This window comes from Caloenas nicobarica, chromosome 3, assembly GCF_036013445.1.
Source record: "Caloenas nicobarica isolate bCalNic1 chromosome 3, bCalNic1.hap1, whole genome shotgun sequence".
Lineage (NCBI taxonomy): Eukaryota > Metazoa > Chordata > Aves > Columbiformes > Columbidae > Caloenas > Caloenas nicobarica.
The window spans coordinates 53193283-53212258 of NC_088247.1; the positions used below are offsets into that span (position 1 = coordinate 53193283).

At 38.5% G+C, this 18976-nt stretch overlaps 1 protein-coding gene across 1 annotated transcript in view; it reads right to left on the bottom strand.

Annotated features, from left to right (window-relative positions):
* Positions 1–3493: 3493 nt before the first annotated feature.
* The window catches only part of MAN1A1 (mannosidase alpha class 1A member 1), a 147325-nt gene continuing 131842 nt past the window's right edge, over positions 3494–18976 (bottom strand). The window contains exons 9-12 of the mRNA XM_065630753.1: positions 14568–14787; positions 13585–13757; positions 8042–8157; positions 3494–6789 (exon numbers count right to left, since the gene is read on the bottom strand). Coding sequence (XP_065486825.1) covers positions 6663–6789; positions 8042–8157; positions 13585–13757; positions 14568–14787 — 636 coding nt within the window. The 3' untranslated portion in view covers positions 3494–6662. The remainder of the gene's footprint in view (positions 6790–8041; positions 8158–13584; positions 13758–14567; positions 14788–18976) is intronic.

Here is an 18976-nt window from a genome sequence, read left to right on the forward strand (position 1 = left end):
TGTAGGTCCTGGCTTATCTTCTCCCCCTTGTTTGCATCTGTGGGTGTCAGGAGAGAGGTGATCAATAAGATGATAAACTCTCTTTTTTTCTCTCTCCATCCCCCCAGACTATGAAGGTGTGTTTTAATTAGTTTTCTATCTATCTGTATTCTTGCAATGACACTTACAGTAGAAAGGTGCTTCATGAGAAAAGGAGGAAATAATAACTTCTTATTTCTTTAGAGAGGTGAGTTTTTGTAGCATCTTTCATTGTAGTTTCTGCTTTCTCAGCCTGCTGAGTGTCCTCTGCTTTTTGTTCTTTTGCTGGTATGGGTTGCACCAGAGTTAAGTCACCAACATTGGTTGCCTGGGCTGTCCATGCAGCAGCTGTGCTGTGCCAAGAGAAATTGCTGCTCCTGCTTTTAGGAACTTCAGTCTTGTGCTTTTCTGTGCTTTTCTGTGCTCTGAGACATGAGGGAGTTTGGCACTGTGGAGATGGGAGCCCTGCTTCCACGGGGGGGGTTGAGTAATGCTCAATTGCTGTTTTATCTCGAGTCCTTGGTGCAGTTAACTGCTAGTGAAGCAGGTTTTGTTTGCATTGGGCAAGTTTTGATTTGTTTGTGCTGCTTCTAGTCTGTGTGGTTGTTCCCAAACACAAGGAACATTACGGTTAGAGTTGGATTTACACCATAACTAGCAGTGGAAAGTGCATGTTTGAAGCTACGTCTTGGAAATTTTCTGCCTGATGCAATCTTTCTTGGGCTGCAGGGTTTTCAGAGAAATGACTGGACTCCAGAAGGAGTCCAGCTGTTCTGATAACCTTGCTTCCCACATGGTGCTGGCATCACTCTATTCTGTAGCATTTCATGGCTGAGGTGCTCTGAGGGATACCTGGATTTGTTGAGCACTTCTGAAGATCTTGGTCCTGTTCTGATATGTCAGTGGGACTGAGGAGTTGTCTGTGGGGTGGAGGAGAGTTCAGTGACCCCATAGGATGGCTTCTGGGGCTCTTCGCAGCTTAGACCAGATACAAAGCAAAAGATGAAGGTCAAGTGGGTACCTGAGCCTCTGGCTGTCTGTATGGCATTTCTGGTCAGCAGGTGACAGTGGTGGTTAGAAAAAACTTCTGTAACTGAAAGATGCATTGAAACTGATGCATAGTTGCAAAGAACTATGGCTTTTCACAACTAGCAAATCTACTCCCCTAATCAGCTCTGCCCTCAGCTTTTCGTGTGGCAGCAGGGAATGGAGGATTTTTTCTTACAACTTGTGCTACGTGTCTCAGTAGGTTTCAGTTCACTCTGGACACAGCAGAAGCCATTTATTGACTAGAAGGTGCCACAGCCTTAAATTCATTGGGGAAGGCTTGGAAATGGTCAAAACCTCTCTTTGTTTTGTGATTCCGGTTTAAAAATCTGAGCCATTAGAGTCAGTGTTCAGCTGGATTACAGGCAAGGGAGCTGGGAGCACAGGCTTTTCGGACACCACCGCTGATCAGTGGGTCTGTTGTGGCACACCCAGAGGTTGGCCTGCAGCACCCAGTCACTGTCATAGTGGCCCATGGGTGGACGGGAGGACTGTGGGGGCGCCTATGCTGAGGGACACTGGTTTTGTAGGGACAGGCAGCAAAGGAGACTGGTGGCAAACTCCTCCTTACACAGAGAAAACATCAGGAACCAGTTGTCTGGTTCCTGAACCATGAAGAAGGAGCTCCGTCATGCTTGAGCTGGTGGTTTGAGTCTCTTCTCCTTCTGCCCTTCCAGGAGACAGCGTAGCAAATGTGTCTGGACATGACTCTTTGTGGCATTTTGAGCTGTTATGTTTTGTTTTCCCTGGATTCCTCCTGTGAAAGTTTTGAAGAGGGGCTTCCAAAGGGAAGGTTGATTATGGTGATTTTAATTACAGGGTGAGTGAGAGCTGGTGCAGATGGAGGAGCAGATACCTGAGAAATGAGGGTCAAACTGCTGGCTTTTGAGGTGCTGTTGAATGCTACCAGCCTGCTGGGCTCCAGCTGGATTCTGCGGCTGTGTGACTTGCTCCATCTACCACTTTGTGCATGTGTGCATGCATAAAACCAGGAGAGACCAAAACCCTGTGTTTTATCTCTTCTCACAGTATTCAGACAGGAACTTTTGAGTCTTGGCCACTGCTTCCTGGGTTTAGCAGGCTGCTTTTTGATGTATAGTCTTTCCTCCTGCATTTGAGATCAACCAGGCCAGACTAATCCCAAGATTATAGTGGATCAGCTGAAGGGCTGTTTCCATAGCAGATGCTGTCATATGAGTGCCGAGTTACTCTTGTGAATAGAGCAAGGCCATAGGGCAATGCAGATGGTGGGGCAAATCCTGTTAGTCTTGACTAATGGTCAACTCAGTCTTAGTTCCTTTTTCTCCTGCAGAAAACAAACCACACCAAGCATCCAATTAAGAGACCAAATTGGTTGAAATTCTAACTCGGGCCTGTTTTTACATCTCCTGTGAATAACGTGCTGCACTAAGGGTTGCATTTGTTCATGTTCAACTTGTTTAGTAGCAGTTTGTGTGGTCTTGGAGCCAGGTACAGGAGGGGGCTGCCTGCGTTTCCCAGGGACTGCACTGTGTGGCTGCACACCCACAACTGCACTGCAAAAATGAGACACCAGATGGAAGAGCTACCCTCAGAAATGACTGACTTAAGCAGGTCCAGTGAGTAAGTCCTTTGACAGATACTACTGAGACTGTTCAAAATCGGGGCTGTTTATTGCACTGTCATCTTTGGATGACACTTTCTACTAAAGAGAGAAAACAAGGTTATTTATGAGGTGTAGCTGTTGTTTCAATATTTACATGGCAGATCTTACCGATGTGTCCTTCTGACACAAAACGTACAGTTCCCATGACAACTGTTCCTCTCTTCTCCGGAGCACGGACTTACGATAGGGTTTCATTACATGATCGTGTAACGCTGGGCACTGTGACGGCCTTGTCATCTCCACTCCGATGTTCGCTCCTAAACGGCATTTAGCTGAAGCTGTTTGTATTGTGCAGAACGTGAACTGGACCGACTGACCTTTGCTGTGCTTACTGCCTGCCACCTCTGGCTTCCCAGCTTCCTGCTTTTCATTAGTAAGCTCACTTTCTACCAAAATACATCTGGTAGGATGAATTTTATGGACAAAAATGTCTAGGAATTTATTTCTGTGGTAGCAATTCTATACACTGACTAACATTTAATTAACAATAGCATCTTAACAAGTACACAGAGTACTAATCCATATCAAACCAATCTGTTGACAAAAATTCATGAGTATAGCAGCCAAACCAGACTATGCAGCAGATTCCTTTAGTTACTTCTGTAACACACTTAAGAAACATTATAACAAGTTGAACAGATATATTAAAAGACTTTATTCACAATAGAGAAATTTTTACAAATATAAGTTCTTAAAAATTAAGCATCTTGATCTATTATGTATTCCATAATTTCAGTTTATATAAAGATGAAAAGACTAAATGTACAACTCCAAAACAATTGAAATGCATGGTAGAAATGGATAATATGTATGATGAAATCACCATAGAAACAGTGAGCCATTGGGCATTGCAAAAATCTGTGTACAACCAACACGTATGCAATACTTACCTCACAAACAATGTGGGTGCCATTTAAAGTGATTTACCCCTTAGGACTTAACATATGCAGATTTAAATGCATTATTGTGCTAGGAAGAAACAGGAAAAATGTAGGCAGTGTGTTTATACAAAGATAATGCCCCCCCCGTCTCATCCCTCCTCCAGCAATTTCAATTGCTCTTATGAATGACTGGGAACACAAAGTGACCAGCACTGGCCACGTTCATGCAGCCAGTTCAGTGAATGGGAAATAAAGCACATGTTATCTCAGCAATCTAACAAGTAGTGGTAAGTACTGACTGTTTCAAAATGATTGTTCTAACTTTGGTGTTTTGGGGTTATTTAAAAAAAAAAAAAAGGAAGAAAAATCAATATATTCTCAGTTTATGAAAAGGTTTTTTTCTTACAGTTGGCAGATCTACATGTTGTACAATCTTCTCGTCTACTTACATTAGTTTACAAAAAGTACAGTATAGTGCAGTTTGTACATACAACCTGAATACCAATACCAGTCACATAAAATTTGTGCTCTTTCAAATCATTGTAACTCCTGAATTAAAAAAAAAAAAAATTTTCATACTAAATGTCTGTATTACAAGGAAACAGTCCTGATGCTTATAGTAAAGTAGATAGGACCCAATGCATATGTGAATTTTGTGTTTGTAGCCTGCTTTTTGAAACATGAAGAAGCTAAGAGGTTCTCTGCTATTTCTCTTCAGCTTGTTAAGTAAATGCACAATCACTAGACACATCTGGGAGAAGCATACTGTGGTTCAGAAAACCCTGTAAAAAGAAGCTTGCAAAACAGCCTTCTGTTTTTGTCTGAGCTGTTGTAGTTATTTAGCTGATATGAGGCCTGTTGCAGCACATGCACAACCATGTGGTAGGCAGCAGCAGATGATCCAATAAGGATAAATAAGACAAGAATCTTAGTTATTACTTTTTGGTTAAAAAGGGAAGAGTGGTGTGTGTGTGTTGTGGTGTGTGTTTGTTTTTTTTTTTTTAATTCTACAACTATAATTTCTGTGTGGTACTTGTAGTAGAAAGAAAAAAGATCCATTTATAAACACTGTTTTACTTTCAAAAAAAAAAGAATAATAAATAGAGTCAAGCAGTAAAGCAAAAAGTCTTAAGCCAATGCGCCGGTCCCATGTAAGCCAGGCTTTATCTGAGGCAGATCCACACACATTTGCATCCCTTCTCCTAGCCCGGGGTTGCCCAGGCTTGGCAGGGCTCCCCTGTTAAATTCCACAAACAAATGCACAACCCTGCCAGGCCCGTGATGGAAGGATCAGCATCACTGAAGATGCTCTTGCCTTGTCCCCTACGTAAATGTCTGTGGCAGCTCACGTGGCACATTCCGTCTTCTGTGCCTGCAGGGGATGCACAGAGGCAGCGCTGTCTTTACACACTCCAGAGGGTCAAGTTTATGGGTCAGCCTCCTGCTGCTCTATGCAATAACATGATCTGTTCTCTTGGCTTCTGCCTAAGAGAACCTACATTGCAGACTTCTGTCAGTGTAGAAGAAAATATTCTCTGCAATACCTAAACCAACAAATGTGCTTCCTCAGCTGTGACTAGCTGTGCTGGACATGTGCGCTATCTTACTATATACCTTTAAAGAAGATTACTGTTCAGAACTGTATTTATTTTGCTGCAGTCCAATCAGTGAATAATGTGCCTTCTTGGAATGGGAAATGAGGCGTTACACCCTACTCAAAACGTATGAAAGTCATCCTGTCACTAAAGAAAAACATAGGTAGACTTAAAAATCATGTAAACCACTCCAAACTACACTTAAGTAGAAGCAGAACTTAATTGTGCCTCTTTTTTTTTTTTTTTTTTTTCTTCCTTTGGTGATGCCACAAAGTAAAACATTTTTGGCAAAGCTGTTACCCTGCTTAGTAAACCAGGCCTCTAATCTGGAGAATATTTTTAAGCACACTGCACTTCTGCCACTTGGAAAAGATTCGGTGCTTTCAGAAACTTTTAGTTCTATGCTGAATAATTTCCTCTCTAAATGATTATCTCCTTTCAAGGAAGTTTTCTTCAAGGCATCTGAACATATACTTTTATTCATGTAGATACATTAAATTGGTTTGTGACAATAAACTACCAAAGTCTGTCATGCCTGAACCTATCTCAATTTTCAGGAAAGTCCCAGAAAACCAGATGAATTGTCTCTGGTATAATTCTCAGCTTCCAGAAAATGTCATTGAGTATTGTTCTGTCTTTTTACCATCCAACCAAATGAAAACTACCAGACTAAATATATCAAGAAGGTAAGACTCCCTTTCTTAGTAAGAAGTGACTACCTTATTTTACTCCATAGTAGCCTGACTAAAGACATGAGAATAACACCACTTAGAAAAGGGAGGAAACAATTTACTCTATTACAATATTCTAATCAAAACCTGAAAAACTAAGGTCTGCTAACTAATGTGCTAAATTCATAGAAACTAGTTTAATCTAACTTCAACGTCTACTGCAGTTTCAGAGTCGTGTCTGCATGAGATGAAAATATTCCTATGTAGACTTCATTGACAATGAAATACATCAGATACTTTACCAAGTAATGATAGACCCGCATAAGAAGAGGCTGTCACAGTCACAAGATTTGTCTTGGATGACACACAAATTAACATAGAACAAAATTAAAAAAAAAAAGCTTTCTATACTTAATTCAATATGGCTTTTTGCAACATGGCAAAATATTACAGCTTAAAGCAGACATCTCCTCACAGAGGAGAAAAGAATTTTGCAGTCAAATTAAAAGCATAACAGGAAACAAGTAATATGCAGACCCTCTGCTCTTTTGGCAAAGATGATACCGCAGCCTAACAAAACCTGGAGAGACGTCCTGTTTCTCTTCTATGAAGTGGTTCAGCTGGATAAGAGGAATGAAGTTTTATCATAATCAGTTGGGGTCCATTCATAAATATTTACTGTTAAAGAAAACAGACTGCAAAAGACTTGATTTAAAAATTTAACGGAGGAATTTAAAACCAAATCATGTGCCCAAGTCCTGGAACAAAACATAAGGAATGAAACAAAGTATAACTTAATTTTCATCTATTTCTGGTTTTCTTCATTATTCCCATCGTCTTTGTGAAGAACAGGGAGAGGATGAGCCTCTGTGTTGAAGACCCAGTGTTCAAATGGAAGAAGATCATCTTCAGAAAACAGTAAATACAAGTACCTGGCAAGAAAAAAACGAGGAAATGTGACCACATCAGGGAAGTGGAACTACAATAGTCTTCAGGAAAACATAAATACCCAGTTTCCCTAGATTAACGTATCAATGGAAACAGGTGACCACAAAACACCAGTAAGTCCCAGCATCACAAGGACTAGCACAGAACTTTGGGGCTACTCAACTCAGATTGGACCCAAGGGCAACAGCAACTGGAGACCAACAAAATAATGCCTCTGTCCTGACAGAGGACAAAGAAGTTTAGGCTATCAAGCTTAAATATCAGTTCACTTCCATTTCATCCTCGGTAATTTTATTACATATTGTTTTCATAATATAACCATGGTATTTTTTTTCCTCCTGAATGTCCACATATGTCAAGGTGTAGGAATGAAAATACTGTAGGCCAATTCTGTCTTACTTCTGAGAACAACCTCTGGCTTAGGATTTTTAAAGAAGAAAACTAGCACTAGACCAGTAGCCTGGGCAGCCATTTACTAAGACAGGGTCTATTAAACCTAGCAGTAACCAATAAACAAAGCCTTTTTATTTATTGACATGATACAAGGTGGTAGCTACAGTAGCATGATTACTGAAGTCTGCTTAGCAAATGAAATGTTATTTTTGCTCAATTAACATCCTTCCCTGAAGGCTTTTCTTGGTCTAATTCTGATAGGCCAATTTAAATACTTGAGTATTACACTTCCTGTTGAAATGGCATGGCTTCTTTCTGGCCTTTGCAACTTTCTCTTGCACAGCAAAAAAAAAAAAGTGAAGAGACTAAGACAAAACTTCCTTTATTCCATTAAAAACTTAGGAAATGGTGATAGATAATTAAAGCTTTTGTTTTTCCTCTTAACAGGCTATGCGAGCTTATCACGCAAGTTGACTTCTTTTTTGCTTTTTAGTTTTAAAATGAAAAGTATGCAATTCAAGCCTGATAGGTCCTCTGTCTAGTCAATTTGTTTCACCAGTGTTGGCATATACAATTAGATGCTATCAATGCCAGGAGATGTAATTTCTCAACAAAGACTATCAGCTACCTTTATCAGAAGTAAACTTAATTTCCAGAAGTTGTAGAATTTAGTTTGTTGATACAGAAGGAAAAAAAAGGCAATTTGGCTTCCCATCACCTAAGAAAACCCCTACTATTTCAGTCAGATTTTGTTACGTGAATGTCAAAGGTGTGAATGATAAATGCATCTGTAAAGATGATACACAGAACTAGTTCATACTAATGAAAGTCAACTTAACTTACTTGAGTGTCTCTGAAAGGAAGAAACTTTGCTGCACATCATCATGGCTTTCAAGATTGTTATAAACATCTCGAATGCCAGAATAGCCACCATCTACTCTGCAATGTTTTTCCAGTGCCTGAAGAGGAGGAAAAAAGAAGACAGTAGGATTAACAAAATGAATCATCTGTCAGTTTTTCTGTGTTTGACAATAAAACCAGCCAAAAAAACAAGTCAGAATTTTTTTAATAAAGAGATGAAAACTAGATAAAGCTCTAGATAGAAAACTCTTTTTAAAAAGACATGTCTAATTTCACATTTAGGAAGAAAAGCAAAATGAGAAATTAATAAAAGAAGTGACCACAAACCGTTTTTCAGAAGGAAAGATACATGCATATATGGATGTAAATACATATGTTTTTTCACTTAATTTTCTTTTCTCTCTCTTCAATAGGAATAACAATTACCTCTCTCCCACGGGCTTGTCAATCACCCATCAGATGGTGTCACATGCACCTTTCTTGGTCATATTTAGTGCTTAAGAATTATTGTGATGGAATTTAATGCCACAATAAGGACCAGCCTATTCCTTACCTCCTGTAAGTAGCTTTGAAAAATGAAAGGCTACTCTCCATTTTCTATGTAAGTTGTTTGGTTTCTCTTTGCAATTATTTCATTTTCCAGTGGGAAAACTCCGATATTGGGCTGTAACTGAATTTCTTTTCTGCGGTAGGTGCTATTTTTCTTTGATACCTTTCCGAAAAAGCTTTGTCTGTTACACAGGAGTAGACAGAAAGCCAGTGTGTGGTGGACATGCAACATGTCTTACAAATAAAAATGTTTTTCTTTAACTAGTTTCCAAACTGTGTATTCAGTTAAAAAGTGTAAACCAGATGATTGATTCCTATTTTACACCTAAAAATATAATTTATTTTCTGCCCACAGCAATGTTCTATAAGATCAGCTAATTTCGAAGGAGAAGAAAGATCCGATGAAGGGTGTATACAGAAGGGCAAAAAACATGTACCAGATGTTGGAAGTGTAGAAGGTATATAAAGTTATACTATTTAATAAACTTTTCTGCTTTTAGGCAGGCATTTGCATTAGAAAGGTGGTACCTATACATATGAGCCATAATTTCTTTAAATAGATGGCTATACAACATTTTACTTGAGCATTAGTTCTCTTATCACTGCTTTGTTTAAAAATCCTAATTTTTTTTCTTTATAATTGACCTATTTAACAAGGTCAAAAGTATTCTTAGCATCTTTGTTTTTCTTATTCCGTTTTATGATAATTCTCTGGTATCATGCAGTATAATAAAGGAGTGAAGAGAGACTAAGGTGATTATATTTAAAACAACTCATTATCCAAAAACAAATCCAGAAAACACTAAATTACTTCTCACAGTGAAAATGATGGTAAGCATGATGGATTACTACATTTACTCAGGACCACACTACTCTGAAACATGGTGCTTGCTGTGGAAACAGGTACTGGAGAATACAGGCAGAAATAACTGAAGTTTTATGAAACCCCTGAAAGAGAGATAGAAGACAACTAGTTCCTCCATTTCTGAAGTTATTACAAACATCACTGAAGTGACTACAGGATGTGTACGTTTTATTCAGGGAAAGCTGCTGCATTTCAAACCACATATGGCAAAAAGCTAGGAAAAGGCAGAAGATATCTAAAAAAAGCAGCCAGGCAGAATAAGCATTTTCTGATGAGAGATGCGACTGAAAGTCACTAATAAGTACTGAGGTATCCATCACCTCCACCTGCTCTAAAGGCTATTCAAGATCTGTGTTTTGCTGTGAGCAGATATCCTAAATGTCCTTGTTTTTGCTGGACTCCCTGTAGCCATCTGCATAAATTTAGCTTGCATGTCAGGCTCTCCATAGTTTTCACAGGAGAGTAAGCTGCCTATTGTATATTTAAAAGGGATTTTTCTCCAGGAGAGTTCCTTTAAAATGTAACAGGCCTATTTGTCTTTTCTTATGTGTCTTTAGGTTCTTTAATTTTCTTGGACATTTTTACTAAGTGACAAATATACTTAAGTTTAAACAAGTAATTTCCCCTGGCTGGTACTCCTTCCCTCTCGTCTACTTCAACCTGCAATGAATTCAAAATGCTGAATCTGTGTCTGGATTTTCAATGTCAAACACAAGATTATGTTTTCCAAGGCAGAGCAGAAGGAGAACTTGAAGGATAAGGCTATTATTCAAGGAAACATCTGCATTCTAAACAGGGTGACATAAAATAAAGGCAAATTGCATTTGGGGTTTATGTGCTCTAACCTGTGGTTACAGCCTTCTTTATGAGTTCAGTGTGGGGTGACGCTGTACAGGCACCCGAACACGCTACTGTGATGGAAACTAGGAGGTTAACTTGCCCCATGACAGCCATCTGGTGGTATCTGCTTGATGCAAACGTGAAGTATCTTACCCCTCAAAGCTACTTTCCACTTAACTAAAGGAACAGGATGTTCACGTGCGGCATTAGTACAATAAAAAGGCTCTTGGTTGTTACCCTCCTTTAATTGGCAGTAACGGCCTTTTGTGCCCATAGCTGCAGTTGCAGAGCACAGCGATGTTCACATTGGCAGTGGGGTAGTGGTGGGTGGGAAGAAACAATCAAACACATTTTAATGAGTAGTTCTCAGAATGTGAGGGTGGCTAAGATCAGTTGTGCTAGAGTGATGGAAAACATCGAGCAGAAAACTGGCTGAGAGTCTCAAAGTATCATAAAGGGGAAAAAAACAAAGGAAGTGCTGTGAATGCAAAGTATGTGCTGCATCTATAATGCAGAAAGGGAGACTTTCAAGAGCTAAGCTCATAATACCTTTCTGATATAACTCTATTTTCTCCAGCTGCTGAAATACATACAGAATGATCTTAGACTCAAAATTAAAGCAGCAAAGCAAGTGTCCAAAGAAAAAATGGAGAGGCTAGAGCATGGTTTTAGTTTGTGAAAGTTGAAGAACGAATTAGTAAATTTGTTTGGGAGTTTAGAAGTCATGTCCTGTAGAGCAGCCTGCTTTTCTGCTACACGGGAACCTGGAAACAAACATAACAGGTTCTGACTGCCAGTCTCATGAGCTGAAAATGGACATGAAACACCAGAAGAACAACTGGTTTTGGGCAACAACAAATGGTCTGCTGTTGCCCCTTTTTTCTTGTTTCAGTCTCAGCTTCCTCTTTGTTCAACAGGTGTTGGTCATTAAACCAACCACAGTCAGTGGTCAAGGACCTCCCCCAGGACACAAGGGTGGAGGGACCTGCTCTCTGGAGCAAGAGGGAGCAGGATTTATGAAGCAGTTGTAGTTAAGTTATGCCACATGCTGGAATAAAAAATAACAGCACCAGGTGGAGCTGTAGAGGCTACGAACATCAGAGAAAAAAAAAAAAAAAAGAAAAAAATATTTGAAACCTACAACGGACTTCTGCAAAGCTGTAAGTTTTTTTTTTTTTTGGTGAAACACACAAGTGCACATTAGGACGGTGGAAGACAGGCCTATACAGAATGGGACCAGCTGCATCTCCCACACATGGGCTCTAATCCACTGCATTAGAGCCAGATGAGAGTAACCACAGGAATGATGAACAAGGAACACATGGGGAGCACTAAGAAGGTAAACGAGTGTACAAACTTGAAATAAACACAAACAAACTGAACCAACAGGGTAAAGAATAATAATAAGCAAAACATTTCAATTGTTTGTAACAATGTTATCAGTGTGGGCAGCAACAATGAGTCAGGAAAAACATCTCCTGAAGAAGGAACACTTGGCATTGCTGAAGCCTGGTGGGATGACTTCCGTAAACAGCTATTGTAAATATTCCAACCATAATCTGCCTGGGAAGACTCCAGTAGTAAAATGTGTGCCTATGGGTGCTGTTAGTGAAGAAGAAAGTAAGGGAACAGCACTCTAAATTAAAGGGTTTGAAAAAAAAAATTGCTTTGGAATCATTAGCTCAGAAGCATATTGTTTCAAGGCTGATAGAGCCAACACCTGAGGGAAGCAAATAAAATGTCCTAAATAACTACAGTCTATCTAGCTGAATACAGTGTTGACTGCAGATATGGAATTGCTGTGAATATTCAAACCAGGAGGAGTTAGAGAGTAGAAGTATAGTTAATGCCAGCAGCTATTCTTTTATGGAAAGCAGATTTTATCATAAATTTCATTCTTCAAGAATATCTAATAACCAAACGTGAAACGCTCTTTTTTCACAACACTCAACAACATTTGTGCAACATTTGAGATACATCCAGTGTCTCACACAGTGAATATTGAATACAATTACAGATCTTGGTTGCTATTGAGGGAGCCAGGTAATGTGCAGATGTCATGTCACAGCCAGGAATACGGACGGAGTCATAGCCCAGTTACAGCTCTATAGTAGGGTCCTTCAGGGATGAGAAACTGCACGACACAAGTCTCCATGTTATTCCCTTAGTACAGAGCAAACTTCTACAACTAGTGGTGTAGGCCCATCCAAGAATGTTATAACTGCTACAAACAAGAGGTGTTGGGCAAACTGACCAACAGGATGTTTTTGAAATCCTGGAAAGCAATAACTCTGCAAAACAGAGGTAGTTGTGGGGTTTTTTTTTGTTTGTTTTTGTTGGTTGCTTGTGGTTTTTTTTCATTTTTCTTAAATATACGGAGCTGCAAAAATAATGCTCTTCAGCTTCCTGTACCTCCTGTAAGATCTCAGTTTACTTAGAAATTTCAAAGTAAGAGTGAAAGGCACACAATCTAGCAAGGACAACATGAACGCGAGGAGAAAATAAGTGAACTCTAGAGGCGTAATAAGGACCCACACCTGGAGGATGAGACATACTAAATCCAAAGGCTCCCATCGCTAACAGTAAGAGTGATTAACCACTAAATAAGGGAAACAATGGATTTGGCAAGCCAGTTTTGGCAGCAGAGACTAGCTGCCCTCTTAGAAGGCTTGTGCTAGACCAACACAAATAGCTGGGTTCAGCATGACTGGTTGAAGCTCACAGGCCAGTGGGACACAGAAATTTAAATCTAGAAGAGACTGTTATCATTAATGGAGTTCAGTCCAGATGACCTATGCTTTTTGAAAGTGACCTGTTTTTCAAACGTTCAGTACTATCTAGTACATCATCTTGGCCTTCATCACCTTAATTAAAATCACCATCATAAAATTATTGTTGAAAATACACTTTCTAAAATTTATTTCCATGTCCAAGGCTCAAATTTGACACACTTCTGCACTTTCCATTCACATGCATCAATACTCAACATCTTGAGCAGTACATCCAAATATGACCCTGATCTGAGAAGTATTTAAGGAGAAATCACAAGGTATTTTTCTAATATACAATACCAGCAATATTTGGTTTTGTCAAAATGACGTTAGTTCATCTGTTTAGTAAATGAATCTCTGTAAGTTTTAGTTGATATTGCTGATTTAAAATAAATATTTACTCTCCAACTGCTAAACCATATCTGGGTAGCATTCAGTAATAGCTCCCTTAACAAGATATTAGGATTTAATAAGAAAAAGGTCCAGAAGAACATCATTACCTCTACAGCTTCCCATCCCCACTGCCTGTACTTTGGGTCATGAGTGAACCGCCACATGTACATGTAGGTCTCTATGACTTCTGGTCGTAGGATGTAGTATTTTTCATTTTGTCTTGTAGCAATGGCCTCAACACCACCGTCAAATCTGAAGGCTTCTGGTCCCAGTTTCATGCCTAACCAATAGAAAAACACGTGCTCAAATTAACGCATTATAAAAGGTTTCAAGTTATGTGACCTACCAAATCAACTATCCTTTCAGCACAAAGCCAGGTTACCCAAAAGGTGTATAGTTTCCAAATGATACTGCAGCACTCACTGTTTTTAATATTTTGTAAATAATTCAGAGTGGGAGAGAGCTGTTCCTCATCAACGCCTTAAACAGCAGCTCCAGTTTGTACAGTGATGCTAACATTTGCATTCTGGAAGAGTTCATATAACTAGCAACATGTGAAATTTTGCTTGGAAGACAAGGATATTTACTTTTCTATATCAAACTGGAAAATACACTCTGGGACCTGAAATGCTGCCAGGGTTATTTTTATGAGAAGATGAAAGAATCCAAAGAAATTTCCTGCACAGAAATCCACTTTCTTTGTGCAATTCTATTCTTTGCAGCATTGTACCAACATAACCGAGAATAAAATAATTTCTTGTGCATAAAACATGATTCATAGCTATATTGATGCACAAATGAACAAGATCCCTCTCATATTTGTATTCGCCTATAAAGAAATTGGCAAAGTGAAAAAAAAAAGCTGTCATGTTAATTACTAGAGTGAGTAGATATGATTCAGCTGCACAGAAATTTTTCACAAAACAGAGCAGCCATTCTTGAAGTCACTCTTAGAGCAAAGCAGCATTTGCTCAGAGAGGATGAAGGGTTCCCACCATCAGACAACTTTCATTCAGCATTACACAAAAATACCGACGGTTGCCTTCACAAAGTCAAACCGTGAAAGTAAACTCCGCAATACGGTGCTTACTTGTACGATCGTAGGATTCATGGCAAGTCCTGGCAATTTCAGCACCCAGCTCGATGTGGTGGCCCGTCTTGTCGTTCGGTGCTCCGTCTGCTCCGAGAGCAAACATGCCTCCGGCAAAACAGGTGAGATGTCCCATCTTGTGTTCAAGCAGCCCACCCTTCCACTCAGCGATGTACATCAGCCCCCCGCTTGATTTGCGAATGAGGTGGGTCTCTATGGCCTGCAAAAGTACATGATTTCAAACCCTTTGGTACCATTTGGTGAAGTATGAAGGACAAAGTTGTGTCATATGTTGGTTGTTTTTTCTCCATATTGCCTTTGCTTATAAAGTAAAATGGATAGTATGAGCCAAGCACAACCAAACTAACGTAGATTAGCATGCATCGGTAGCAATGATTAATTTTGCTACAACTTTGAGCAAATAATACAGTACATTTTATAAAAATATTGGAAAGACCTAAAAAATACAGTTCCATTTTAAAGTCTTTATTTCTTTCCCTTTTGACGTTGAGCAATTTCAGTAATTTCACTTTTAATGGTGATTAGCCACCACTTCAGCTTCCATACTTCCCATTGTAATTCTGACGTAAAGGATGAGGTTATTGATAGAATTTCATGTCAATCATATGCAGACATAACTTGTAGTCAAAACGCCTGACTGAGTGAGGGCACTGAATGATGTTAGGCCTCTGAGTCTACATGGCATTCCCAAAGTCCAGTGAGTTTTCCTCCCTGGACTGAATACTTCTGTAGTTATCAATCAAGAATAGAGTCTGGAAAAAAACCAAACTTAAGCAAGAATAAAACCATACAAATCTCCGAGAGAGAATTAGAAGTTGGTGCCATTAGCAATGTATGGTCACTGATTACAAAATCCAGGAAAACAACCTCCCCTTATGAGAGGAAGAGAATTAAAACAATAGAGGAGATGCAGAAGAGCGCATTCATTGGAAGGCCACACAGAAAGCAAGCTATTATTCTTTACAGGATAATGGAGAGGAGACAAACAGTGCTATCATACATTCAGTTATCTAGCAGTACTCTGGTTTATTCTATTGAAAACCTAAGATCCAGAAACAGTACTCAACATGCATTATACGAGAGAAAAAACATGAATAAAATATCAGTACAGAGAATCGTTAACAAAAAAGCCAGGATTAAAAAAAAGATGTGTTATAAAGAGAAGGTATTGATTGTAGTTAGTTATTCTCATTTAGACATCTATAAAGGTTGTTTTTATAAGTATGAAAATCATCTGTAAACTACAAGCGTCAGCAGAATAATTGTATAAGTTTTACTTACTAAGTAGTTTTTTTTGTGCCAAGAACGTCACATTGAAAACTACACTTTGTTTTCTGCTAATATTAGTGCAAAACACTTAGTAAGGATGTTTTCTGCCCACCTCCAGACCCATTATTGGCTTGAAAAACTCCACCATCTCTTTGTTTCCTCCTTGATTGTGAGTGTTTAGCACTAGATCCCAACTGAAAAGCCTATCTACATTTTAAAGCAGCAAGAAATAATGAAGATTCCTTACTTTAAACAAATCCTGCATAATTTAACCTATAAAAAGAGGAATTAAGTATGAAAGGGGAAAGGTGGGAAAACAGTTTCCTTAAGCATCCAAACCACAGGCCCCACTGTGGAAGATGAAAGAACTACAGAGGCTGAGGAGGTGTCGAGCTAATTGGTGGCTGTGTATTCCAAGTGCATATAAAAAAGCTTTTCTGTCAGCTTGGGAAACTACTAGGGGTACTTTTTTTTTTAAAAAAAATGTTCTTTAAAACATGTCTTTTGTGCTCATTTGGGTATAGAATATTTGAATTTATAATTGAGGAACTGACAGAACAGAGTTCAAAGAACCTGCTACAAAATGTATTAATGTATAAACAGGCAAAATTTATGAGAAGATAGAAATAACTGGAAAACTTCCAGAATAATCTTTTGGAATGCTGTTTGCATTTTTATTAAACAGTTTATATTTTGTAATAGGATGCCTTATTGTGGAAAACACACAAGAGTTTTGTGGGAAATAGCTTTCAAACTACTTAGGCATTCTAAAAAAGAAGCCACCTGAAACCAAGTTCAGAAATGAACAACTTTTCATTTAAGTACATTTCATTAAACCTTTCAGCATGGTATCTCCATCTCACCAAATCACCAATTCTTGCAATTGATGACAACTCTACTGGTCACTTAGCTGTTGAGCCAGAATTCATTTAAAAAAGAAACAAATTTAAAAGTAGATTGATGACTACATTTACCTATATTCCATTTTTTTTTCAGTAAATAATGAAAGATGGAATGAGTATTACAGTACCTGACAGAAATAACAGTGACCATGCACCTTTAGAACTATAGTAACTAGACCAGAGAGAATTCTTGTAGTATGTAAATGGATTTTGTGATACCATTTAGTCTTTCAGAGCTTTTTCCCCCTCTTTTGCCTCAAGATTAAAGTTCAGGCTGAAAAAAGATGACTTCCACTTGGGAAATTTAAAAATTATTCTAACAAACTGGTACTAAGAAACTAAAAAAATTATGTTAGTTGATGCTAAGAATGTCGCAAAATAAAAATGTCTTTCCAAACTATGTCATGTTTAGTAATGCAAATCATCTCGGTTTTATAAATGGGTCCTATTAAGAACTAGTACATATGACTATTAAAAGTTTATTATGTGTCTTATTTAAAGCTATTTTTATTAGGTAATTGATATATGACAGACTCTCAAATTGCCTTGTCATACCTTGTTCAATCATGGGTCCCCGAGGGCTAGATAACACCTATACCAGTGTATATACCTTTATTAATGGTATGCTATGTAACTAATAATTTCTACCTAGACATGAAATCCAAATAAGCTTCAATATGTACAAATAACCTTCAGAAGCCATAAGCTCAAGTGTGCTGCACTTGCAAGCCCATCAGCACTCAACAAACTCTTTATTCTGGAGGACAGGAAAACAAACCCTGTAACTTGGTAAAGCCTAAACTTCAGTTGAAGTTAGATGCTTATGAAGTAATAGTTTGTAGAAGTTACATGATGTAAGCAAACTGGCACCAACCAAGCAGCTTTTGTAAAGTGTGAAAGGCTTGGGGGTTGGACTAGATGACCCTTGCAGGTCCCTTCCAACCCAAACTATTCAATGATTCTGTGATTCCCAGAGGGCTGGTAGCTCTTTTTGTGGCACCGTGTGGTGCAATGGCAGAGCTCACAAAACTGCTGCCAGGGACCTTTGGGCTGCCAAAAGCTTCAACTAAATCAGAAGTTTCTTCATGGGCCATTTTCAGTCTGAGCTAGACAAACTGTTTTGGTCAGGAATAGGTTCCACTTCTCCCATCACTATTCATCTGCCCTCTGACTGAGACTAGAGAGAACAGCCGCTTGCCCTGAAACAATATTCTCCAAAGCCTTGCTAACAAATTTGTAACATCAAAGTTGCATGAAGTTTGGAATAATTCCAGCATTGCATCCAAGTGTCAGACAATAATGAATTTGTTAGGTGCGTTCCAGTTGTTTCAGGAACTCAACATTAAAAAAAAAAAGTTACAAAAAATCAGCTTATTTAGAAGCCTCAGAGATGTAAATGGTTTTGATCTTAAAAAATGTAAAACCTGCATGAATAGAACATCTAAAAGAAACTCCTCAACATTAACTACTGATCAATGTATGCACTGAAATTTTGAACTCCTGTATCGATAACAGTATTTGCAGCATTAAGATGTGGTAAAACCTTCCTTTTCCCCACAAGTCAAAATGAACTATAGTTTAATTTCAGAATTTATTTCTAAACATTGTTAAAGCACTAATTCTGGAATGTATAATTGTGGTATAATGCATTAGTATAATGAAATATTTTCAAAGTAAACAATAACCAAAAATCAATACTCATTCAATTATCCATTCTGAATCTATACCCAAAATGCCAAAGTGCCATCTATCACCCATCTATTGGAAATTCACAAAACTGCTATTTGCATTTTTTTTAAATAATGTAATGGTATGTACTTCTGTAAGCAGCACATCAAAATATTTTTCAGTGAGTTTCGCGAAGGCTCTAAGTGCCATTAGGCTGGACTGAACTTTCTGAAAGACATTAAATTTTTAAATAAGATCGAGGTCCAGAGCAGGACTAAATCACTAGCTGGAAAACATGGACAAATGTTTTAAATGTAAAAAAAAAAAACCTTGAATGCAAAGTTGAGAAAGTACCAGGATGAGGAAGAAACCTCATCAGTTTAAACGAAGGTATAATAAGGGTATCCGAACTTAAGCAGTAGGATGGTAAGGTAGAGTTACAATCCCATAGGGAAATGCGAATGTTTTATCTGCAATGCTGTGGGTACAATTCTGGCAGGGAAATCAGGTTACTAAAAGCAGTTATTATAAAAGGAAAATAGGTAGTAT